Source organism: Phoenix dactylifera, chromosome 8, assembly GCF_009389715.1.
Source record: "Phoenix dactylifera cultivar Barhee BC4 chromosome 8, palm_55x_up_171113_PBpolish2nd_filt_p, whole genome shotgun sequence".
NCBI classification, from domain to species: Eukaryota; Viridiplantae; Streptophyta; class Magnoliopsida; order Arecales; family Arecaceae; genus Phoenix; species Phoenix dactylifera.
In genome coordinates this window covers 1,001,473-1,027,120 of record NC_052399.1, presented here as the reverse complement: position 1 = coordinate 1,027,120, position 25,648 = coordinate 1,001,473, and the positions used below count along the sequence as shown (strand labels likewise).

The window sequence follows — 25,648 nt, the reverse complement described above, 5'->3', positions numbered from 1 at the left end:
TTCTAGGAATAGTTTGTCTTTTGCTGACTTTTAAACAGCAAAGCAATAACATAAAACAGTAGCCCAAAAGCAATCAACACTGGAAGCATTATTCATCAGTTAAGCTTCCCTCTCAACTCCAGTAAAAATCTGCTTAGCCACTTGCATATTTATTAACAAGAGATGAAGTAATCAAGCCACCAAAAAAAAAAAAAAAAAAAAAACTTGTACTGGAATGGCTTACCACCATTAATCCATATCAACATCCACGATGGACGGAAGGTGACCAAACATGAGGTAGAATATTATCATTTCCCCCTCAAAATATGAGCAACTGACACACTCTCCTCGAGACCTCATTGCTCACCATGTTCTCAGGAACCATAGATCTCTCAAAGACATCTTAAAGATGCTGACAGCTTTCTTGAGATGAGGTACCAAGGAAAATCCTTCACCTGTTCAAGCTGATTATCTGTCTGTAGTAAACTATTTGATGAAAGATCAGCAGAAACTATTGAATTTATTGCATCTTGGTAAGGTTCCTTCTGCTGGCTAAAAGAGCATCTTAAACTTCAAGCACAATGCAGTCATCTAGCAGCAGTTGGCACCACCAAATACAATCTTTGAAATTTATTGCAACCTATGTGAGAAAATATGGGTTTCAGCAATGCTTTAATATCACCAATAATCCTTGAATGAACAAAGGCCACCCTTGAAATGGTGAAAATGGATCTTCATCTGATATCTCACAAGAATTTGTTGTGCATGTAATTTTGACACATGCTTTATAAATAAATGGCAGTCGCAGTCCCCACATAACCGTAGGTTCTTCACACTTCTTATTGTTGACAGAAGTACAGCCCTTAGCAAGGCAAATGCTAAAGCAAGCTTCTCATTGTACCTCAAAAGCCAAGTCTCTTTATCTTCATCGCCTAAATCTAACAGAACATCTTCAGTCACTGGGAAAATCCTTCATGTCTTAGCTTTCTCCCGATTTCATCTAGCCAGGAATATATCATGCTGGCCTCTGGATTGGAACAATCTCCTGCAACAAACTGATAAGCAACTCCATCTAATTCAACCGAACTAGACTGGTTCAGTCCTGATGTCACTATGCTTCAATAAAATCCTCATATTTTGAGGCATCATCCCATCTACTGGCAGCAGCACAGATATTAGATGGCAGAATACAGCAACCAGATTGATGATGCTCTAGTTTGAGAACTTGACTTCTCACTTTATCTGCAATTCTGATCTCTATGTGAATCCTACAAGCACCAAGAAGGCACCCAATACCATCACATCTGGCTTCATTGTCATGCTTCTGACGATCCCTTCTGCCTCTTCCAACAACCCTGCTCGAATCGACAAATCAACCATGCAACCATAATGCTTCATCTCAGGCTGAACCCCATAAACTTTTGACATATTCACAAAGTACCTGCACCCTTCATCCACCAACCCAATGGGCTTTGCACTCTTCTCCAGTTGCATCACTTTAAAGAGGTGCAGTGCCTTCATGAACCTGTTACTCTGCATAGCACGAAATCATGCAGCTCCAACAAACCACACCTCTTTCTGGCATTAGATCAAATAACTCCCTCACCAAATCCAGCCGCCGAAGCCGGTCGCCGTCGGCGAGCTCGCAGAGGCACACCACGCAGCCCGGCTCATCTCGTTCCCCCTCCGTGGCCGCCGACGGCAAGGCCTCGTAGGCGAAGGGGCGTCCGGAGGAGGCCACGACGACGAGTCCGGCGAGGCCGGACCCGGCAGCGGAGAAGAGGGGATCGTCGGCCGCGGCGGAGGAGGGGTGGAGGCGTTGGAGGCCGAGGGAGTGGAGGAGGCAGAGGAGGAGGGAGCGGAGGTAGGAGACCCACCCGGCGGCCGCCACGACGAGAAGGATCGGTATGGAGTCGCTGGAGGCGTCGTGGAGTCGGTTCGGGAGCCCCATTTCTTTGCCCCTTCTCCATTCCTTCTTTTAATTTAATTTCTTTCTTAATTTGATAATTATTACAGAGTGAAGAATCGGGAGAAAGAAAGAGGGAGAAGAGGCAGTGGGCGTCTGGGGCGGCGGCGGGGGAGAAGGAGAGGGCTTTGAAGGGGGCATTGAGGAGGAGGAGGAAGGGGAATAGGTGGGAGAGGAAGAGGCGGCGGAATGAAGTGTTTTGGAAGGAAGTAGAAGCTTTTAAATGAAGTATTTTTTAAAAGAATAGATTTTTTGGTAAAGCTAAAATTAGATTTTTTGTTTTTTTAAAAAAAACTATTTTTAGCTTAAAAAAAAAAAAAAAAAAAACTGAAACAGCAATTCAAAATTTTATTAAATTTTTTTTATTTAAAAAATATTTTTGGAGGGCCAGAAAGTACTTTTCGGCCCTCCAAAAACTTTCCAAATAGAGCCTAAAGCTCCGAGCGGGTTGGTCCCTTGAACTTGAGCTATAATGTAGAATACTGAATACAAGTATTCGGATCCAAACAAATTTGGACTCAAATTCAAGCTCAGGCTAGGTTGTGCATCCCGCCCCCTTAACATCGCAAAGTATTAGTTACCTTTTCTAGTTTTGTTAAAATGATGCAACTAGTATCGCATAGTCATACTTTATGATTCTTAAAATTTATTTTACATGCACGTGCAAGATGAGTGGAACTGCTTCCTTTTTTTCATTTTCAACTTTATGTTTACCTTTTGACAGTAATCACAACAACTTTCTAATCTTTGGCTGTTCAAATGACTGAGGTAAGACTATCAAATCTCACTTTGTGCACTAGCTTAATCACTCATATAAAGTAACATAAACTTACACATCTAAATATATCTACATTATGCCAAACTTTAGTTTGTCTGCCAGCTTGATGTGTTAATAGATTTTTTTTTCTTCATTCATCGTTGGCTTACCATTTTTGTAAAATAGAAATTGCTCTATGTAATCTTGGTATGATCTCATTATTAAGGGACGAAGGATTTATCTTCCTTGGCACGAACCTATCATTTGATTGCGCAATGATCACTTCGAGAGTTGTGCATATATAAAAAATTATGTTATTAAATGCATCTTAGTATTTTTAAATAGTTTATATTTCAAAAAAATTATTTTATACTTGATCCACTATAAATTTTGGAAACTTGCTACATATCATAAGTTCATTACCTTTTTTCTATTTTTTTTAATAGATGTAGCAGAGTAGACGGGGCTTAGGACCAAGCAGTGAGATGTTTAGGGTTTAGAAGATATTTGAGGAGTTTTTTTGCGAATAAATTAGATTTATACATGATTTTATTAGTAATGATTGTGGACTATTTCTTTTAAATAAATGTATTAGATTATTTGCTTTTACCACTAAGTTTGGAATAACATAAAAAGGGCAAACCTTGCATGTTATGTAGGGTTAAACTCTAGGGATGTGCGGCTGTCCGCCCCATGCTTAGCTTGGGCTATCAACTCGAGGTGTGATAGATAAAGAAATTAATAAATAAGAAAAAATATAGGAAGAAGAGGGAAGAATTTAAAAGAAGAAGAAAACAAAGGAAGAGAAAAAGAGAGGAGAAGGAAAAGAAGAGGAGAGATTGGGGGTGGGTGTTGAGGATCTAGTAGTCGGGTACTATAGAGCTGACAGCCATTGCGGCAGCGACAACGACCAAGGACGACACCAACGGCTGGGGGCGGTGGCGGTTTGAGAACATGCCGATTGAAGATGGACCAAGATCTCAAGTGGGGTTAAAATCAGGAGTTAGGGGCTCTTCGGCTTAGGGAGGAATAGAGGAGTAAAGAAGGGAGCTCATCGGCAAGTAGCAGAGGTGGCAAATTTCGGCAAACGATGGTAGATTCTGGTGAGATTAGTGGTGGCAACATTCGAAAATAGGGCAAAATAGGGCAACAGAGGGTTTTTAGAGGGAGAGGGGGTTTTGGGTGGTGGCGCTCGGCCATGGTGGCATGACGACCATTAGAGAAGAGGAGATGCGGTGGATTTTTAAAAATATTTTTGGAAGAGATGAACTCAGCTTAACGAGAAGATAGGGCCGACTATCGGTAGACAACGACCTAACGGCCAACGACCGTTCGCACTGACCCTGCAGAGTCGTCATTGCCCACAGCTCTGCGACCCTAATCACAACGGCTGAGGAATCGAATGGAGGATCGCGTTATTCTCTATTCTTATCCTCTCTTTTTTTGAATTTTATATTGAAGTCGGTTGGGCCAGCCGACTTTAATTCAATATGGGTCCAATTTGGGCGGGTCATCACAAGATGTGATGCTAAACCAAGCACTTTCATATGGAGAACATCTATCACTCTACCTCTCACTCTATATTTCAAAGATTAAAAACAAATACGAAGATAAAAGAAGGGAGCTAGAGAGAGTGGTTATGTAAAATAAGATACAAGGTTTTGCTTTTGTGCACATGAAAATTTCCTCCTACAAGTACAAGATAAGGAAGATAGTTAAACATAAAGTTGTTATTGCAGCAGTAGTAGATCTGAGATTTTATATGAATGAAATGAACGCCCCAAACATTTCCTATATGTACAATATCTATCATCTTCCATATCAAAGAAGATGCTCTAAAAACAACATGGCAATAAGAGAGAAAGCCAAAGTTGATTTCAAAATGTTGTAGGAAATACCGTTGTTTTCGCATGTTAAATTGCTAAATTAGTTGTCTCGAATTCAAGATTTGAGGGTAGAGAGACAATGCTCTACTAGCCCAACCCAAGCACCACTTGCTACCATAGTTCTGCCTTAGCCCACATCAAACCCTAAAACCAACTTTGCCAAACTTTTAACCCTACTATCAATTGTGTTGAATTGGGTTTCTAGTATTTTGCTTGCTAGCAGGGGCGGCCCAATATATTTGGAGGCCTAAGGCGGATTCAGTGAATAAGGCCTTTTTTTAAATAATAAAAAAATTTAATAAGTATAAAATACTTAAAAAAATATGAAAATAGATAGCCATCGAGTATATTATTTCAACAAAAAAGCATGTATGCAACAAAGACAGATAAAAAGTTTTTTCAGTTTAATATAATTTTTGAATAAAAGCACAAAAAGTAATTATGCTTAAGGAAGGGCCCATAAAATTGATTAAATAACTAGGATAATGCTTTGCAGTATTGTTTACCATGTCAAGCAAGAGCAGAGTAGGAAAAGGTTATCCCATCGCACTTCATGGTCAAGGTAAAGGAAAGAATTTGTCCAGGAAGAAACCTCTCTATGAAAGAAAGTAGGGGCATTATGAGAAATTCACTCTATCTAATTAATAAAAGTCTCATCCCACCATCTCCCCTTCAAGTGAGTACCCAAGCAGCCACTGCAATATCACAGCACAGCAGCCATTCAACCCCCCCTCCCTCCTTTTCTTTCTCTACCCTCCAAGAAGTCCATCTCCAATCCCCCTATGTTTCTTCCTGATGGCCCAGCTGGATCAGGAGTAATATGAGGGAAGGAAAACCAAGACCAAAACAAAAAAGAGAAGGGATGAAAGATGAGAGTGGCTTCAGACGTGTATCAAGCCAACCAAATCCCTCATCTATCTCTCTCTCTCTCTCTCTCTCTCTCTCTCTCTCTCCACCCAAAACAAAACTACTATCCCCAACTTCCCAAATTGCCCCTCTGCACGCCAGGAAACTCTCCACCTCCCCTTCCATCAAGGGGGAAGACTCGTAGCCAGCTCATGTTTCTATTTTATATAGGGCCTTTGCTTCCTTTTGGTCTGCCTCCCGGAGGCCTTTCATTGGCTCGAGGCCTTAGGCGACCGGCTTGGGCCGGCCCTGCATGCATTGATCTATGAAGGAGTTTTATCTACTTGATAGTATATATACACAATAGTTATACATAGTAGAACTATGCCATAAACTTACAGCTCAAAAGTTTAAGCAGTCAGGACCAGCCTATGCTAATAAATTCATATTTTTTCTACCCAACCTCATAATCTTCTTGTCACAGTTGGCTTTTACTTGAGAGAGAGGTGGCTCACTCATGACCTAGGTCCTACTTGATCTTACCAAATTCTTTTTGATCTAGATATCCTCTACTCAAAAGTTTAAACTATCAGAAAAAGGATCGGCCCGCACTAATAAATCCATATAGCATATACGGCTATAATAATTAGCATCCCCAACTAATGACAACTAGCATCCCTAACTACCATATTTCCCTCTCCATATGGCCAGGTACTGAGGTACAAGAGACATGCAGCACCGATTGACATGGCTAAATCAGGCAATGCAAAAGCCTGACCCGACCCAGGGTAGTTCTATATACACCCCCCCTATTGCTCAGGACACCCCTCAAAAACCAAAAAGAAAATACCCAAACTAACCTTTAGTGTAATTACCATATTGCCCTTGAAATTTTCTCATACACCCCCCTTCCTCCTCCTCCGTTTCGTTTTGAAAAGAAAAAAAAAAAACACCCCTCAAACCCCCCTTAAACCCCTCGATCCATTTACATCGTTTAGGCGATATTTGAAGGAGATTTAAGCCCCATTCGAAGCATGGACAAGCAACTAGTGATTTGGGACGAAGAATCGGCCGCAAAGGTACGTGTTCCACCTTGTTTCGAAATTTTTTTTTTTTCACGGTTCGTGCTCCGTTCGGCACTGGATCGCCAAACAAAAGGCTTCTGTTCGGCTGAACAGTGCCGAACAGAAGCCTTCTGTTCGGCAACCCTCAACCGAACAGATCTGTTCGGCTGCACAGTGCCGAACAGAAGGCTTCTGTCCGGCACTGTTCAGCCGAACAGAAGCCTTTTGTTCGGCGATCCAGTGCCGAACGGAGCACGAACCGTGAAAAAAAAATTTCGGGAGAAGCCGGCGAGGCGGTTCCGAGAGAAGCCGGCGAGGTGGTCGGAGATCGGGAGAATGCCGGCGACGAGAGGGAGAAGAGGGAACAGGGGGGTTTTGGGCATTGGCGAGGTGTTTTGGAGGGAAAGAGCGGGGTGGGGGGGGTTTGGGGGGTGTAGAGAGCAATTTAGGTGAGGGGGTGGGGAGGGTGGGGGGTAATTTAGGAATTTTTAATTTTTTAGGGGTGTCCTTAGCAAATGGGGGGGGGGGTGTAGAGAGTATTTAATTTTTTTTTAATTTTTGGGGGGTGTCGAGCAATAGGGGGGGTGTATATAGAACCACCCCCCGACCCATCACACCCATCGATTTAACCCCATCACAGTTGACAGTTCGGTCCTCGCTTCCCCTAGCTTCGGACCATCGAATATTCCACGTACCCTCCTTTGCCGCCTATTCGTCCTCCTGCCTAATAATAAATTCCGGTAAGCCCAATTCGATGCCTGGCGGCATCCTAATCTCCTCGCCTGTATAGGTAACCGGCATAACTCCAGCGGAAGACCACCTTCTTCCCTGCAAACGCAAACCAGAATCGAAGAACCCCAAGGCCGGGATGCTCCGCCTCTTGTCCCGGCCATTCCGCCGCCTTCCCCGCTCCCCACGGCGGCGTTTCTCCTCCCAAACCTCCGGCGAGCCCTCACAACGCCACCTCAAAGATTCCTCCTCCCCTCCTTCTCTCCTCGAGAAACCGCTCCCTTCTTCCCCTCTCTTCCCCCTTCCCTACTCACCCCGCCGCTCCCTACCCTTTTACGCCCTCACTGGAACCCTAGTCTCCTCCCTTGCCCTCGTCGCCTATCTCTCCTACCCCTCCTCCGACGATCGCCGCCGGTCCCGATCGGAGCGAATCTACGCAGACCTCGAGGAAACCCTAGAACGATCCAAGGGCTCCGTGCAGAGGGTCCTGGACCAAATGAAGCAGACCTTCGCCGCCGCCGCCGTCCTCTGGAACTTGCTCGCCTCCGTGCTGTCGACGGCCAATCAGGAGGTCCGGTCCGGGTTCGAGCTACGGGTGGCGGCGCTTCTCGCAGACATCTCGGCCGCGAACGGGGTCCGCCGGTCGGCCATCGTGGGGGCGGGCAGCGGGGCCGTCGTGGACTGGTTGCTTGAGAGTGTGGCATCGTCCGGGAACGGAGGGGATCATAGTGGTATCCAGGCTGAGGCCGCGAGGGCGCTCGCGCACCTAATCGCGGACCCTAATGTATGCCAGTCCGTGCTCGGGCGGCCCCATGCAATCCCGAAACTCCTCAAGTTCATTTTCTCCTTCCAGCCCAAGAGGCCGAAGAAGGTAAGTCCTCTGTCTCGAGGTGTGTCGAAAAAGGAGGGAATTTGATTCTGGTTTTTCGTTGCCATGCTTAAACGTATTGGAATTTCCTGGAGATTATAATGCATTGCCATTTGTAAAGGATGCTTAGTCCCAATTTTTCTTAGGTTTCTCATTTATTTTTTCCTCTATTTCTTTTTCGATGCCCCTTGCATATGAAATGGATGAGTAACCAGGAAAAACTACAGTACGTGCCAATTCCCTATCCTATGACTTTTTTTAGCTGTACGCAGGATTTGAACCCTGCACTGTCTCCAAATCCCGCGATCTATTATATATGAATTAGTTTGTCGCTTAATTGTCTACAAGCATGGGTCTGTCAGCTGTTCGGGCAGGAACTTTTCTAGCTGATCCATTCCCTTGGCAACTTTTCTTTTTAACACCTACTCTTAAGAAAAAAATCTTTCTATTTGTCATTTTATGTATCTATCTAATTATTTGTTGGAAGACATCAGAAAGAATTCTCTTTCTATAATCTATGTCAATAAGGGCATGGTAAAGATAATTAATGTGAAAAAATAAGTAGATTATAGAGAATTCTTTATTGGAATTCATTGTTGTTGAATCTTTATGCAAAAGCTTGCAGTCCTTTGGCTTACAAAATTGGGATATATATGTAGTTTACGTACATACTGATTCCTAGATCATTCTTATAATCTTATAAGTAGCACTTCCTCAATCCAATATACTATTGAAATAAGACTTATTATTAAAAATTATTGCTTAGCATAGCACTCTGCAATGGTGATAACATAGAATTCCATAATGATGGCAACAGTGGTGGAAGTCTGAAAACACTCCTAGTAGCTGGCCATGATATACTCCTTAATGAATTTTATACCAACTGATTATTTTTGATAATTTACAAAGAGAACCTCCCAAAAGTCTCATAAATTAACTAGATTTTCCTTTAATATGGCACATCCATTCTAATTAAGACTTCATATTAGCACCTCATTAAGCTAAATTTGTCTAGTCCAACTGACTATGATCTTACTGAATTGCCCCAAAAGCACTAATTGCCTAGAGATCATTTTCTATGTGGATTTCAACTAAAATTTGACCCAAGAGAATTTCCCCCTTCTATTGGATGCTTTAAAATATCAAGTCTATACCTTGCTCATTAAATGGGTTGATAATCTTACTGATATGGCAATGTCAACAATATCTTGAATATATCATCATGGTTTGAAGTTTCAGCCAAAGGAAATGTATCAATTGAAATATTTTGGACTGTCGAAGGGATGAACTCAAAAGACCAAATAAAACCTAAAATGGCTTGTGTTGGTCTTGTTTGGAAAGTTTTAGCCTACAAATTGTTGTGTTAACTTTTGGTTTGAGCCACATTGCATCTTTAATGCTACTCATCGCACAATTATTTTTATTTGAAGCATTTCAGTCAAATTTTGGCCAGTGAATAAACTTCAGACGTTAATGCATGATTATTTCTTTTAGGTAAATTTTAGAAGTATAGTCTAATTTATGTTCTTGCTGTAGAGTTTGTGTTACATGGACACTCATGTCCGGCTCCAAAAATATGTATCAGATATGTATATAGCTGAATTGGATGCATGTCAGAAACTTGGATACTTAGATTTTTTTCAGCTTTTATAGATAGATGGATAATTCGACTCTTCCAATAATGGGTTCCACCTACTATAATAATGTTGAAAGTGATTTTTTTCTTTTCAAAGATTGGTCAAGGATGTAGATATTGACATAACTTTGCAAAATATCATTTTTTATTGTATCTCTCAACAAATTAGGAAGTTTGAAAAATACGTAATGAAAGATCTGAACAAATAGTATATTCTGAAATTTTCTTCATACAATATTGAAATATAATTTAATTATAATTATTTTTTATGTATCTCCATATCTCCTTCTTTTCTCTTGCTGAGTTAGACACTTGGATATGTCTCCGAATCCAATTCACATATTCATTTCCATGCAACATTGCAGAGTAATGGTTTTAGATAAATTCCAGGCTTTTCTGAAGCTCAAGTTGATTGTGTGATTTTCCCCTTTTTTGTTGGTCTTGATTGTTTGTTTGTGTTGCAAGTATTATGAAAATGGCTCCATTATTCTTTTGTTATATGTTAGTATGATTTAGAATTGATGTATACAATAACTTGGATCTGAAGCAGTCGAGCCAAAGCAACTTTTGCCTCAACTGAGATTGGAGTACCTTGTCAGTTTGCATTCCTGTATTCTTTGAGTGGGATCCTTTTTTTTTTTTGACGCGATGTTTATCTGATGTTTTAATGATCTAGCTGTGAGTATTAAGTATATACTAAATGTAGCGGACCACCCAGCTTCTTCCTTGATAAATACAGTTTGATCTATTTTGATTTTTGAGGGTCGAAATGTTGGCATATAAATGTTGTGCTAGTTTATCACATCGTAAGCTGCCATTTGCATTTGACGTTTGAGTGCAAGTTGTGATGATTCACAAAATTGAAGAAGAAGAGAACATCAGAAAGTTGAAAGTTTAAACTAATTGAAGGTGTTCTTTGCCTTTACTTGATTATACTGTGAAATTTATTATGTATCATGTGATTATACTGTGAAATTTATTATAAAAGGGGGAAAAATCTAATGACATCCCTCAATTATTGTTGTTTAACTTTTTAGTGCTCTCAAACATGCTGAACCAGCTTTAATAGTCTGTTCTAGGTCTCACGGACTAGGACTTGTGATTTATTTATTTATTTTTTTTGATACAAGTTTTAGTTGGTTTTAATTGAATTAGTTGGTTCTCCTTGGTAGCCAGTGCTTTTTTCTTTTCTCTTTCCCGAATGCCTTCTGGATTTATCTGTTACATGGAGGAAATGTATATAGATGTTACATGGGTGGTTGCTATGCATGCTTGTGGGATTCTGCACGTGATGTAAAGCATGCATCTGTGCTGTTTTGTAAAAGGTGGTTGTGGTACGCGGGTGGTTAAGGGACCACATACCATATATGCGGGTGCTTATTTGAATAGTATTGTTTACCTATTTAAAAATAAATAATATACATTAAGTACAATGAAAACATTAATAATGTTTAAAATCTTTTTGAATAAATAATCATAATAAGCTAGGATTGCTTCACATAACGTACAAACAACTTGTAGTCAACTTTAAGTCATCAACTAGTCTGATGGGCAAAATCTAAACCCTTTGCCTACTAAATAGAGGAATCAAGGATCGAAGAATTATTAGCCTAAAAGATCAAAAAATGCTCATATAACCTTTTCTAGATCAGTTGTTTTTTCCCCTAATTATTAATTATCAACTTTAATTCATATTATTGTTTGAATTCTTACAAATGCCCCCCAAAATTAGTATTTTTAAGTTTGCATATTTATTCGTATCCTAGACATTTAGTTTTCGAGATTCGTCTAATATTTATCCCTTTATTGGATGTTCTGAACCTTTCCTGTTACATTAACTTTCTTTCTTGTCAAAGCAGCAGTTTAAACACACTTCGTTGGATGGTCCAGATTTTTGTAAAGGAAGGAGCATGCTTGTTGCTGCCCTTATGGATGTAATCACTTCAAACTGTGATAAGATAGATCATTCATCATTTCAGCCGTTGTTGCCTGGAAATGCAGATATGAGAGATATTGCAGTAGCACTTGAAGTTGTTGAGCAAGGTGGAATGCACTTTCATGATCACCATGGGAATGAAGATGATGATGATGGTGACCGAGGAATGCGCGGAATCGGGATTAAAGTTCTTGGTGGCACAACTGTTTTGGGATTTTCAGGAACAGACGGCTTCTTGAACTTGGGAAAGCTTGATTATGGTCACCTAGAATCATTTGTGCATATCTGCAAGAATCTGGTATTCCAAGATAATAGTTGCAGTTCACCAAAAATTGAGAAATTAACTTCTGTCACTGTCCCAGGCCTCTGGGATGATTTGCAGAGAGAACATGTTGCTGTACCTTTTGCTGCATGGGCTCTAGCAAATTGGGCATTGGCATCAGAGCTTAACCGGTCTCATATTCAAGAACTTGATAGAGATGGGCATGCTATCATGACTGCTTTAATGGCACCAGAGAGAACAGTAAAATGGCATGGGAGCTTGGCGGCTCAAGCTCTTTTAGATGATTGGAATTTGCCATTGACTGTTTCTGTTCCAAATTGGAGCTCCAGTCTTCTTTCTACAGCTTTTTACGCTAGTGAAGCTGAAGACGTCGCATTGGCTCGAGTAGCATTATCAGCTTTTCTTGTCTCTATTGACAGAAGTAATGATGCAAAGAAAGTGGTTATGGAAAAGGGCCTTTATCTCATGAGAGGAATAGCTAAACAGTCGGAAAAATATAAACATTTGCAAGAAGCATTAGCTAGGATATTGGAATTACTTTATGCAGCAGACATGCACTTATCTCTTGAGGAAAGTCAAAAGTGGTCTGGTATTCTTCTTCGTTGGGTTTTTAGTCAAGCTTCCTTCGACACTACACGTCTTTCAGCTACAAAAATCCTTTCTTGCATCCTTGAAGACCATGGGCCAGCTACAATACCAATTTCTCAAGGATGGTTAACTCTCTTGCTCACTGAGATTCTTGGAATCAGCAAGAAATCATATTTGAAAGCAAGCACTGACAAAGTAAAGGTTAGAAATTATTCTCATTTCTTTTATCTTTTATATATAGAAATACATGTACATATATAAACAGATATGTCGATAGATATGAAATTTTCAATGTATTATATTAGACAAATGTGTTAGCTAGTACCTTAGTTCATTGGCTTGTATTAGTAGGGCATTCTTCATCTAAAGGCTTTTCATATCATGAACTTGTCTAAGTCAGACTCTTCTTGTTACTTGAGAAAGTTCTGGTAAGCTCATTAGGTGCTGCCATAAGTAATAACTCCTACCATTGCTAAAGCTTTCTCTTTAAGGCTTTTTACTCTGAATATCATTCTCAAAGAATCTTTCCTTTCGCCCTTCTGGAAAGGGTTTGAAGAGGGGCTTGGTAGCTAGGAAGGTCAAAAGTCAGGGGGGAAAGCACTGTACTATTGGGCCAGTAGTGGTTTTGGTCTTGGCTTTCTCGTAGGTTTGGGGATTTTTTAATGCTACTTTAGGATTAAAAAAGGCTTCAAGCTCAAGTGCAAGCTGAGTAAATTTGTTCAGCTTTACTGCAAGTCTAAAGAAAGGGAGGGGCATGGTTTTGTTGTTTAGTTTATTTCAATTTATTTTACTAAATTAAGGAAAAGAAGGAAATGATTTTGGCTTCTTGAAACTTGTATAAATAATTTTTGTTTCTCCACATCTGATTTGATGCAGAATGAAATTTGATTCCATTAAACTCATCTATTAGTAATTTTAATACCTTCTATATGCTATACATGATTTTCATGTTTGGAAGTGGAAAGAGAGACATGGATCCATTGTATTAAGTCGTAAAACAACTCAAGGTAACACATAACTCATAGAGTCATCATCCTTTGTTTGTTAGACTAACTGCAGTAGTTACCAGTTGGGAGATGGGAGAAGATCGATTAATGTAATAGTTGGTAATAAAGCTCATCATTGTGTGTCCACCATGGCAATGGTGTTACCTTGGGATAATGTAGAGGGCCTAGTTTAGCATTCTACTTGCCCTAAAGTTTCATTTTGCTGAAATTTTAGAGGTGGTCCTAAATTTTCATTTGATGCAGGAATACAATAAAGCTCCTGTTTCTAGTATTTTGTTATCCTTCAATCTGGGATGTTATATCAGGGCTTTAAACTTATAAATAACTATTAGATTTTATTTATGTCCATTGTAAATGCTTTTGATAATGAGAATTAATATTTTTGTTATGTTTGTTGAATGCATTATAACCTTTAGTGGGTTGTCACTTGAGTTTGTACCAAGTTATTAGGCCTAGAATTGCTTTAGTTATGATTATTTATTGTTTTCCCCCTTTCCTTCAATGTGTTAGTGTTTTTTAGGCAAGCAACATTTTGTTGACTATCTACTCCAAGAATTATGGACTCGTTGAAATAAGACTGTACTGTTGGTACCATACTGTTCTGATAGGAGAATGGGACTGCTAGGGGGTGTGGGATATTGTTCCTTGACTGGATTAGGACATCTTGCTTGTCCTAGCCCAAAACTAGTCAAGATTAACCGGTATTAGGGCTGGTACGGCCGACACCAAGTGTGACCTAGCGGAGTCACTTGATTTGAGAAAGGAAAAAGAGCAAGAGACTTGAGGGCCACACATTGTCTTCTTTTGCTTGGGTAAATGCTGTGAATGGAGACTTGAGAGAGAGAGAGAGAGAGAGGAGAAAGGAGAAGGGAAGTAGGGCAAATTTTGGCCTGCCCTTTTTTTGGCATGAACCCATACACCCCTTGATTGTCTTGATAATCACTGGAACATAGAAAAAAAAATATTCACTAAAAATGCGTTTAATCTAAAAAATAAAAAATACAAAATACAAAAAAAATTTGTTACAGTACCAGGATGCATAACCGTCCCAAGAGTCGATGGTACTGTCATATCTCAGTGCTATGCAATTCCAATTTTAGTATTGGTAATGGAGTCTCGGTATTGGTATTTTAAACCTTGATGTTCTCTTTTTGAATACCAAGAAGAGCGGATTGCAAGAAAAAACTAACTATTCATGATCAAAAGATCTTCTTCCAACCCTCTAACTAATTAAAAATTAAGGAAGCTACCTAGTTATCTATAGAATGAAAGCCAAGGGGTGACATTATGAATATATCTAAGAACTATGCTTACAAAATTCTATGGAGCACCAATTTTTTGATGACCACATCTAGGTGAAACAACTTAATCAAGATGCCACTATTTGTCTTAGTAAGAATTAAGCAGTTCAAGTTATACCTTATCTTTATATTAGGCAGCCTATTTGGGGCCGTTGCTTGGTGCAATGGTAAAAGGCTTGGGCTAGCAAGCACAATGACGTAGTTTCGAGTCTTGGGGCAGCCACTTTGTGTAAAAAAAATGTCTAAGGTTAGGCTTGTCCCCAGTTTGCCCCTCCTAGGACCCTAAATTGTTAGGATTTATAATTGGGTAATGGCTTTTTTCAGAAAAAAAGAATTGGCACTTGTCCAACGGTTGTTAAGCATGATATACATTGTTGATCTTTTTCCTATTAGTTTAAGCTTTTGGGGTTGATTGGTTATTCAATAGTAGTTTATGTCTAGCTATTAATAGAAGACTTTTCTTTGGATACCTGCTTAAATTTGGTATAAAAGCTATTGATTGGCCCCTGTGTTTGTTTGCTATATTCTTTTGATGAATATTTTTGATCATGAAAGCGAATGGAAGTCTCATCATTGCTATCATGGAGCAAAGTGCAATGCAATTTATAAAAGCCTGCAAGCATCTAGCCCAAAAATGAAAATTAGTGCCATACAAATACATTAATATGGTCCATCATGTGACATAATTGCATATGCAACTATATTGACAATGGAGGTAGCACCATGAAATAACTTCTGGACAATTTAAGGATTAACGTACATGCCATCTTCATGATGGGATGTCATATTTATGCTGATAACTTCTAACTGTTTGGTTTCTTTCTGGTGGATGATAGTTTCTTTGAGTCTAGTGTGGTGTTGTCTATTTGTGAAATGCACAACATTGCTTGAGAGGTTCTGGGTTCAATCTAGGGTGGTGAAAAATTACCACCATATTGCTCTCTCACACACACACAGAGAGAGAGAGAGAGGAGAGAGAGAGAGAGAGGTTGTCAAACATTGTTTTCACTAATAAATATGTTTTTAGGCAAGGTTTGAAATATTGTGCGATGGGGCCATCCTATTTTTTCCTATTGAACGAAACACCCCATGTACCGATATTTGAAATGGTGAATTTCTGGTCCCATTATGGTCCATTTTTTAACTCACCCCATTTCGACGCTTGGAATGGTCCCTGTCTTGACACTCAGTATTTAACCTCGCTTTTAGGCAAATTGGGGAAAAGGATTTTTTGTTGACCTATGAGGACAGCTTATTCAAATAGATAGTTAAACAAGATCCAAAGATTGAAAGTGGGGATATAAATGAAGATATAATTCTATACACAAACTTTTACTATTATTTCTATGCAAGGTTCATTGAACCAATACCGAAGATCGTACCAGCCGGCGACCAATACGGTACGGTATGGGCTTGTATTGTGCTGTTCTAGGACGATTCAGGTTGATTCAACAATCACTGCTTCTAAGGATCCAGAGTTGCCAACATTTTTTTCTCTACATGAGGAAGTTGTCAATGATAGCATCCATGATGAGAGATGCATCCATGGGTACTTGTTGCTATGAATTTGTCTAGGTGGAATTACTGTTGGTATGGTCTAGTCAAAAGTGCCACTTCTTATGCCACAAGATGGTGTTCGAAAGAAAAGAAACACCTCGTACATTCAATCGGAGGGATGAATGTTTTTGGAAGTTTAAGCCATAGTTTGTCATAAACCCTAGCTTCTTCAGGAGCAAGTGTAACCACAAATTGGCGCCATATTATAATAGTGTAGCAGGTCAGGATTGAGTGTCTTATTCTCGTTCTGGAGTTAAGATTAACTTTGGAAGAAAAAAAAAGTGATAGCCTACCTTATTGACTATGATATATATTAGGATATTCTAGAATTATTTTTGAGCTATACATAAAAATTTGATAGAGCTCAAAAATACCTTCTTTGTTAAATTGTGATATGATGGGAAGCTATTTGACATTACCGATCATTTTTTTAAAGTATTAGTAAAATCATGTGTCTTGTCTAACTACCAAGATGTTTATGATCTTAATATCTTCTTAAAATTCTCATGTGGTTTCCTTTTTTATCATACACACATGTACACTCATTTATACTTGATATTTCTGGATGTACTTGGCATATATCTATGAATGAATCATTTCAAACCTTGTCTGAGGATTAATTCTATAATGGTAACCCAAGTTAAATACGAATTGAGTAGGCAATGGAGTTGCCTTAACAATTGGTCCAGTGTATCAATTAAAAAGTTTTATCAACTTTTAGGCTCAAACTTGAATTTGTCTTTGGTACTTATATACTGAGTTCCTGAAATCTATAGACATAGAATTGTTATATCATTTGCCCTACATGACCATTTAATTTTTGTTAGAAAATCTGTCTTATAAAATTTATGCTCCAATGCTTCTGATTGAAGTGATTATTCTCTGCAGACTCAAATTGATCAGTCCAATGCTCAGTCAGCGGCACAAGTTGCCAATCAGTTAGCCACTGCTGTTATAAAACTAGCTGGGGTTCAGTTGAAATCTGAGCCTGATTCCTTTGATGAATTTCCTCTTGCTGATTTTCTCTCTACTGAACCTTTTGCTGCATTATTTAAAAACATGAAGAAGAATAATTTGCCCAAGTTTGATGCTGCCGATTCAGCATTTGCTACACTTAAGGGTATAAAAGCACTGACAGAGCTTTGTTCAGAAGATGCTACATGCCAAAGTACGATAGCTAAATTTGGAGTGCTTTGCTTGCTCAGACGCTTCCTTTTGGATGATGATTATGAAAAGCTTGCTGCTAACGAGACATACGATGCATCAAGGCTTCTAGAGTCTCAAGATCGGAATTCAACTGTTTCTGGTGATTCATCTGCTACAGACCCTGATGATCATTCTAGCATAAGAGTTCCTCCTACAGCACATATTCGGAGGCATGCTGCTCGGCTGCTTACAATTCTGTCTCTTCTACCAAACATTAAGAAAGCTATTTTAGCAGATGAAATATGGTGTAAATGGCTTGAGGATTGTGCCAGCGGGAACATCCCTTGTTGCAGTGACCTTAAAATTCAAAGTTATGCCAGGGCAACTCTCTTAAATGTATTTTGTTCAGAAGAAGAAGATTTAGAGGCAGGAAGTCATAAGCATCCTGAAATGGATGGAGGGAACCAAAAGACAAAGTGCCCTCAATTTGAAGATATGATATTCTTGCTAAATCCTGAATTGCCATACTGGAAATGTCCTGACAAGAGCCATTTGGGAAATTCACAAGATCCATCTGCTTCGCCTTCTAATGGTGGTAAATGTATTGAACATGAGATTGATAGCACTTCCAGCTCTTCAGATGGCTCGGAAGTAGTATCCAAGTCAGCAGTTCCTTTACTGGATGTTGTCTTTGTCCATGGCCTACGTGGTGGGCCTTTCAAGTCGTGGCGCATAGCAGATAACAAGTCCTCAACAACCAGTAAATCTGGCCTGGTAGAGAACATAGATCAAGAAGCTGGGAAACAGGGTACATGCTGGCCAAGAGAATGGCTTGCTGCTGATTTTCCTGATGCTCGCTTATTTACTGTTAGATACAAGGTTTGTGCTGCGACAACATGTCATTTTATGCCTTTTGTTTTCTCAGAGACATGTTTCCTGAACCATCTCAGACTTGTTTTTGAAAACAATACACAAAAAAAGATCACAGTCCTTGCCCATTGTAGTCACAGCAATAGCAGTTTTTATTTTCAAAGGTCCACTACATTTTGGACCTTCTGATGAACATCTACCTTCTAATTGAACGTTTGGTGCAGACAAATCTTACTCAATGGTCGGGAGCTAGCTTGCCTCTTCAGGTTTGTGCTTTTTCAGTACTTCCTCTAAAGATTTTATAATTATAGATGTGCCTTTTGTGGCATAACTCCATATGCTGTGTAAGCAGAGTTAAGATTTAAGACATTATTGAAAAAATGTTATTGTAGCCTGATGGCACTAGCTACTCTTCTTGTTATAGTGTTAGATCGATCTGAGATGTTGAAAAGCTTCTGTTCAATGAATACCTGTGCAACATCTTGTTATAGGCTGGAAACTGAAAGTTCTCTCATTTTGGTGGAAAAGTATTGTCTGGTAAATATAGTAAAAAAGGAGTATTGGCTATTTTCTTACCAAAATTGGCAGAGAAATGTCATGTGAAAAGAGATGATGGGGAGCAGCATGCTTGTTAAAAGAGGAACTGCCTCTTTTGTCTCCTAAGAATTGATGATTAAAGGTATGCATAGTTATTTAACACATGACTAGTGGCATGATTTGCTAATGTGGCTCTTTTCACATTGGAAAAGAAAGAAGGGAGAAGAAGGGGGGGGGGGGGGGGGGGGGGGGGAGCAAGAGTGTTTTTTCAATGACCTAAAATCTCACGAACAATATTTGTTTACATCTATGTTAATTTCTTGAGCATGCGGCTAAAGTTAGTTACAGTTCTTGCAAATACAACCATCTATCATCCAACAACTGAACATTGGGCATTTTGGTATACCATCCTTGGTTCTTGAATAAAAAATTGAGATATTTTGGTAGCGTTTCCCATAGCTTTGCACATGAATGTTAGATGTTTTGAGCCTTTAACAGTATTTTATTTTTAATTGTAATGTGCTATATATGATTCATTGGTATCCTCTCCAGTTGTTTATTGTTGTTGCCTTCGTCATCATATCATGCTTTGAGATCTTGATGCTAGAGAAAGAAGATAGGGGAGAATTTTTTTGCTGCAAAAATCCTAAGGTTCTATTTAGTTGCTGAGAAAGTGATATGAAATAATTTGTTAGTGGTGAATCTTGTACTCTGTTTGATGAAGAAGGAATTCAAGGAGATTGAAGGAGAACTAAGGACTAAAACTTTCTCCAAAATGGCGTTAAAGTGGTGCTGATTTTGAGAGCAAGAAGAAAAGCCTAGTGGATCACAATGAGTAACCTCTATCCTAACTACTCTCTCTAATTTCTCTTAGCAATCTCTCAGTTGACCTAGACAAGAGAAAGTTCTTAATTTTCTTTCTTTTCTTTTCTTTTCTCTTGTTGACTTACTCTACTTTCATTTCTTAGCTACCAAATGGAGCTCAAGAGAATCTGAAACGACCTCTGTGAGTGCCATTGATCGAAATAAAAAAAATGTGAAGGAAGTTTGGCCCGTTAATCTCATCCATCAAATCCCACCTGCCTAATGATAATCATAGACATAATTAAAGGTTTTAGCTTATCATGTTTTCTTTGAAGACTAATTTATCTTTTGTAGAATGGTAAAATATCTTGTTTAAATTATTTGAAAATTTTATGACAGTTGATTTATACTTTTTGTAAATTGGTTAACTGATGCTGATAGTTGCTTGAACATTAACTATTATATTTTCTTAAAAAGAAGCATTGAAATGAAATTACAAATCTTCTAGGAATTGATCTAGGCAAGTCTATTTTTAAGTGATTTGCTGATTGTTTATTACAATTAAACCATCCTAAATATGTCCAAGCTATTTCAAGAAGAGAAAATATGTTTTGTTAATTTAATTCGAGATATTTTAATATCATGGGTGATAGCATTTTAAAAACATGCAATATAATGACTAATTTATATTGACAATATGAGCCATCACAGTTGCATTTACATCACTTTCATGTATGTTGCCATGTTGATTAGCATCTACATTCAGGATTGCTTGATTTTCTTGTTTATACCAACTGTCGACAGCTATTTATTTTTTACTGTTCAACCATCCTAGATATGTGCAACCTATTTATTTTTGTTAATTTCATTTAAGATATTTGATATCATTCATAGTAATATTTTGAAAAGTATACGATATGGTCAGGCATTAATCTTGATAATATGAGTCACCATAATTGTATTTACATCACTTGTATGTGGCCATGTTGATCAGTGTATCATATTCTGGATCTATCAACTGTCTTGTCTTTCCCTACAATTTAGATATTCGTTTAAGAAATTTCAATAATCTGGGAACTGTATCCATATCAGGGGACCGCATGAATCACATTTCTTAATCATGATGCTTTCAGCATGATCTGCTGCAAGCTTATGATCTGAACTATTGGATAAGCAAGTCTGTTCCATGTAATTCTCCTTCCTCTCCATTGGAAATTTGATATAAAGTCCTACCTGCTCTTTTCCCATCTCTTTCTCAGATTTAATGTGAAACCTAAATTACCCTAGCATAGTTTTGTATACTAGTTGATATGTAAAACTTGGGAGCTATCTGTACACAAGAGAAAAAGAGCAGTCCGATGCACTAGACTCCTGCCATTGCAGGGTCAGGGGAGGGTTAGATATACACAGCCTTAACTTTGCATGCGGAGAGGCTGTTTCCATATTTCGAATCCATGACCTCCAAGTCATAATGGAGCTACCTAACAGTTGCGCCAAAGCCCATCCTCAAATTACCTGTACACCAGAAAGGCTTAAAAATCTGAATAAGTTGTGCCTTAGAGCTAGTGTCCATAATGAGAAAACAGGACCTTAGAAACTCTAGAAGTACTGACTCAGGTGAAGAAAGATTAATTACATGAGAGGTGATGATCATGACCATGGATCAGAGCATGAAATACTTAAAAATCAAGGGTGATAAAGCCATGACAAAAGTGAGAAAAACATATTGAAGTGGTATTCAGGGGCTTATGATTTGACGAGAAAGTATGAGAGCTTCAGCGTTCGCAAGAAGATTCATACAATAAAAAGCTTCAATTCTGATTTCATAAGAAAAGGAGGCAAAAAAGTAAATCTTAAATCCTCTTTCAGATATGTTTTAGCAGGTATGGTTGACAGTATCTAGAAATTATGAACTCTTAAATCACAGAATGATAGCTGTCCAAAATGTAGAAGGCTTATAGGTTAGAAAGGACTCTACAGCTTGGTTTAACCCTCTGGGTTACTTTTTCTAAAATGGAGAAGAAACCCCTCTCAGATGCTTCACAGGTGTTGAAAAAAAGATGCTTCAAGGGCAAAGAATGGACTCTCCTCATTTTGAATCAATCCTCCGTACTATTTTTGGCCTTGTCCATGGTGATGTTCTAATGAATTAGTTAATGAACGTAGTCTGGAATATTGTAAGTCTGACAATGACAATTTGAAATGAAAACATGGGAAACTTGTCCTATCTGATGGATAATCATGTAATATAGTTTTCTGACTGTGAAAGTCTCAAAAGTTAATATGGTAATCTTGAGCTTTGAAATTGTGAAGCTTGAGGAGCAAGTTTTGGAGGGGAAGACATTATGGCTTAGATAATCAAACCAAAGGTAAACAATATAAAGGATTCACATCTTATGACTCGACAAAGTACGGGCAGTTTTCATAGACCCATGTTCAGTCCATGTTGAAACTCATTAAAGAGATTAATGAAATTTGTATTAAAAGAACATGCTGGAAATACAAATTCTCTAACTTATCACTTGTCAACAATTTGACATATAACTTTTTATGGTTAAATTTTACATCCATTTGTGTAGGAGGTCAGTTCAATGCTGCTAAGAAAGCTAATTGGTGCGGGAATTGGGAATCGACCTGTTGTATTTGTGACTCATAGGTATGTAATCAGAGCTTCAGTTTCTAATCTTATGGTAAATCGTTTGCATCCATTTGGTTGCTTCACATAATTCAAATATACAATGAAAGTCTATTTACATGATGCAATGAATATGTGTACAAAATTTTTTATGAGGTCTTAAAATAGGTCTAGGATGCTTGGGTTATATGTTATATGGATATATGTTATACATATAACCAATTAACCACCTACTATAGAAGTCTTATGCCTATTTGCCTGGGTAATTTCCAAGTGGCACAAGTTTTCATTCTTCCAGGAGGTTAAAGGCATTTTTGAAGTTAAAGAAAGATATCTATATGTGAATACATTAGAAGGAATACTACATAAAATGATCTTGATTCTGTTCTTCTGCTGATATACATGGTACATACATGCCTACGTATGTAAGTACAAACATATGTACATAAAAAAACTGTGGAAACATTGTCTTACTTCTTTATTGCTTCATTTCTGCAGCATGGGTGGACTGGTTGTTAAGCAGATGTTATTTCAGGCAAAGATAAATAATCTGGACAAGTTTATGAACAATACGATTGGAGTAGTATGGATCTCCCTCACCAAAGATATTCATAGTCATTCTTTGTTAAATACTAATGTAATCCTTAAAACAGGTGTTCTATAGCTGTCCACATTTTGGTAGCAAGCTTGCTGATATGCCTTGGCGTATGGGCCTGGTTCTCCGTCCAGCACCATCAGTCAGTATCCTAAAATCCTAAACCTGGATAAGGAGTTGCTATGAGCCACTGAACTTGCAGCATTTGAAATTCTAATTTCAGAAGTTGATAACGTTATTCGTATTTATGCTTTCTTGTAGATTGGGGAACTAAGAAGTGGCTCCCCGAGATTGGTAGAACTGAATGACCTTCTTCGCCATCTCCAAAAAAAAGGACTTCTTGAGGTTCTCAGTTTCAGTGAGGTAAAGAAATATTCCTTCATACTGCATTATCAGATGTTTTCAGATAATTTATGCCAATACGCTGTTACAGACCCAGGTTACCCCAATTGTTGAAGGTTATGGTGGCTGGGCCTTTCGCATGGAGATTGTACCAATTGAATCTGCATATCCTGGCTTTGGCGAACTTGTGGTAAGAAAAACATGGCTTTTCCGAAAATAAAATCTTGGCTATGAATTTTGATATACATAAGTTCAATTATGTGGGCTTTTGTTGTGTCCGTTGGAATTCTAGTTAAGTTTCTCACTTGCACACGAATTTTTGCCTTCACATCCACTTGCTACATCATTCTGAGAACTAGAATCCCGTTTGATATGTAAAATCTGTTTTTGAAGTATTTATTTGATTCCGTTGAATGTTCTTCTGTGAAGTATGATACAGATTTTATTGCTAAGCACAAACGTGTATAATCTAATATCACTTTTATTGCTTTTTCATGTGATACATTGGCATAGGTACTGGATGCCACTGATCATATAAACTCATGCAAGCCAGTTAGCCGTATTGATCCATCCTATGCAGAGACGTTGGACTTCTTAAAGAAATTGAAAGCACGCCTTACATGAGTGTCCATATATTTCATTTAAGATCTTAGTCCCTTTGATGACAAGTTGTACTTTGATAGCCACAAAATTCTGCCAGGTTTTTTACAAAGTGCAGAATTTGCTACAAAGAGCTTGTGAAGGTGCTAATAGTAGATAATCTGATATTTCATGAAAGCCTTTCAAGGGAAGATTGTTATGAAACATGAAGCATGAAGCATTTATAGGAACATTCACCGGATACAGGTTATAGTTATCTGCATTCTGTTCTAAAGAAAATCACTTGTAAAAGAAATTACCCTCATTTATATGAGTGCAAATGTCTCGCACCTTGTAAGAAAATTTTGTAAGAGAAACAGGAAACATCTGTATATATAATTTGTTGAATTTTTTAATTTTGTCATATTGCTGAATTTTACATGAGCGCAATGGTTAGGTAGCTTGCTGGAAGGAAACGAATCGGGGTCGCTGAATATTATTTTGTTGATGTTAAGGTTATCATATGATGATAAGAATTTCGGCATTTGTTGCTGCTTGAAATATTTGAAAAGTCCTTAACTGGCCATGCAGATGAGGCAGGTAGACCTTGAGAAACCAATTCTTCGTGCAGATTTTACATTAAACCCTACCATCAAGTGGCATGTTTTAAGCTAATCTAATTTAGTTTATAAAGATATTCGGAAACTTCATGGGAGAGGACAGCAATGCGAAGTATTAAGTTGATCCATTGACAGATAGGAACCACATTGCAAATAACTTCCAGAAGAATGTAGTCTTTGTTACAGAAAATGTGGGTGGTGATTTGTCACCCACTTCCTATGGTGTTATTTCACCGTGGTAACTATAGTTGGTGTAACGAGATTTCTTCATTCTTGGCTCTTTAGCTAGTTTTTGTAACAGCTTAGACTGCTCGGCTTCAGCATTTAGTCAGATCCGTCGCATCTTCATACAACTTTCTGACATTGCTATCAGGAATGCCGCGGCTGTGATGCGTCATGAATGCTCGAGAGTTAATAGAACTGCTGACTGACTTCCAGTCTAACCAAGAAGTGGAGCTGAAACCATACTCTCCCAAATTAATCTTGAACAACTTTTAGATGCCAATCAGTTTTTATATAGAGATATTGATAATTCCAAATTTGGGGTCATTGTTTTTGACAGGAGTAACGAGTCTTTATTCTGCACATAAGTACCTCTTTTTGGAAAGAAAACTTGGTTTAGATTGATAAAATATCACCCACAAAAGGGAGAAGAAATGTACATAAAAGTCAGGAAGAAATACTCCATAATTTTCAAGCAAAAGTAGGAAATTTTTTAATGCAAAAATCATAAATTTTTTAATCCCTTTATTATTTCTAGTTGGAACCTCTGATTAGTTTTCAAGAGGCTCATTGTGTATCCAGCATAAACAAGTATGATTAAAGGATGAAAAAAAGAATATTAACGGGTTTTTTTTGGTATATAAAAAAATTATTAACGCTTAAACAAAAGAAAATATACCAAAAGAGAACATTTACCCAATTACTCCAAACAGTTCCACATTTCAAACCTTAAAAAAAAAAAAAGACACAAGGAAAACACATAGAACACCCAAAAACAAACAAAGAACAAAAGAGACAAGAAATGCAGAACATAAGTTTTTTTTTAAAAAAAGAAAACGAATAGAGCAAAAAAAAAAAAAAAGATCCAATTTTTAACCAGTTTACCCTTATCTAT

At 38.3% G+C, this 25,648-nt stretch overlaps 2 protein-coding genes across 12 annotated transcripts; one reads left to right on the top strand and one right to left on the bottom strand.

Annotated features, from left to right (window-relative positions):
• LOC103710975 (putative pentatricopeptide repeat-containing protein At3g13770, mitochondrial) lies at positions 1 to 2,088 on the bottom strand. Its single transcript, XM_039128576.1, has 3 exons — positions 1,586 to 2,088; positions 1,421 to 1,512; positions 1 to 1,334 (listed from the first exon to the last, which is right to left on the bottom strand). The coding sequence occupies exons 1-3, from the start codon at positions 1,928 to 1,930 to the stop codon at positions 1,091 to 1,093; spliced, it is 681 nt and encodes a 226-aa protein (XP_038984504.1). The 5' UTR covers positions 1,931 to 2,088; the 3' UTR covers positions 1 to 1,090.
• A 5,069-nt stretch (positions 2,089 to 7,157) lies between these two features.
• Positions 7,158 to 24,335, top strand: LOC103710976. Of its 11 annotated transcripts, none has more exons than XM_008796921.4 (10): positions 7,165 to 8,098; positions 11,594 to 12,739; positions 17,292 to 18,428; positions 18,644 to 18,685; positions 22,340 to 22,416; positions 22,894 to 22,978; positions 23,049 to 23,132; positions 23,252 to 23,353; positions 23,424 to 23,522; positions 23,846 to 24,335. In XM_008796921.4, the coding sequence occupies exons 1-10, from the start codon at positions 7,367 to 7,369 to the stop codon at positions 23,954 to 23,956; spliced, it is 3,615 nt and encodes a 1,204-aa protein (XP_008795143.1). In that variant the 5' UTR covers positions 7,165 to 7,366; the 3' UTR covers positions 23,957 to 24,335. The 11 variants fall into 11 exon arrangements, 8 of the variants coding, with proteins under 8 accessions (XP_026661992.1, XP_026661991.1, XP_038984502.1 ...); XM_008796920.4 differs by having other exon boundaries at positions 11,591 to 12,739; XM_008796924.3 differs by having other exon boundaries at positions 7,615 to 8,098; positions 11,622 to 12,739.
• Positions 24,336 to 25,648: the final 1,313 nt, after the last annotated feature.

Excerpts from the sequence above, each read along its gene's own strand:
- LOC103710975 (XM_039128576.1), bottom strand. The coding sequence starts at position 1,930 with ATGGGGCTCCCGAACCGACTCCACGACGCCTCCAGCGACTCCATACCG. Across the intron at positions 1,513-1,585 it reads GGCTTCGGCGGCTGGATTTG|AGTAACAGGTTCATGAAGGC; the intron begins GTGAGGGAGTTA and ends CGTGCTATGCAG. Across the intron at positions 1,335-1,420 it reads TTGGTGGATGAAGGGTGCAG|GGTTGTTGGAAGAGGCAGAA; the intron begins GTACTTTGTGAA and ends CGATTCGAGCAG.
- LOC103710976 (XM_008796920.4), top strand. The coding sequence starts at position 7,367 with ATGCTCCGCCTCTTGTCCCGGCCATTCCGCCGCCTTCCCCGCTCCCCA. Across the intron at positions 22,417-22,893 it reads GTTGTATTTGTGACTCATAG|CATGGGTGGACTGGTTGTTA; the intron begins GTATGTAATCAG and ends TCATTTCTGCAG. Across the intron at positions 23,523-23,845 it reads CTGGCTTTGGCGAACTTGTG|GTACTGGATGCCACTGATCA; the intron begins GTAAGAAAAACA and ends ACATTGGCATAG.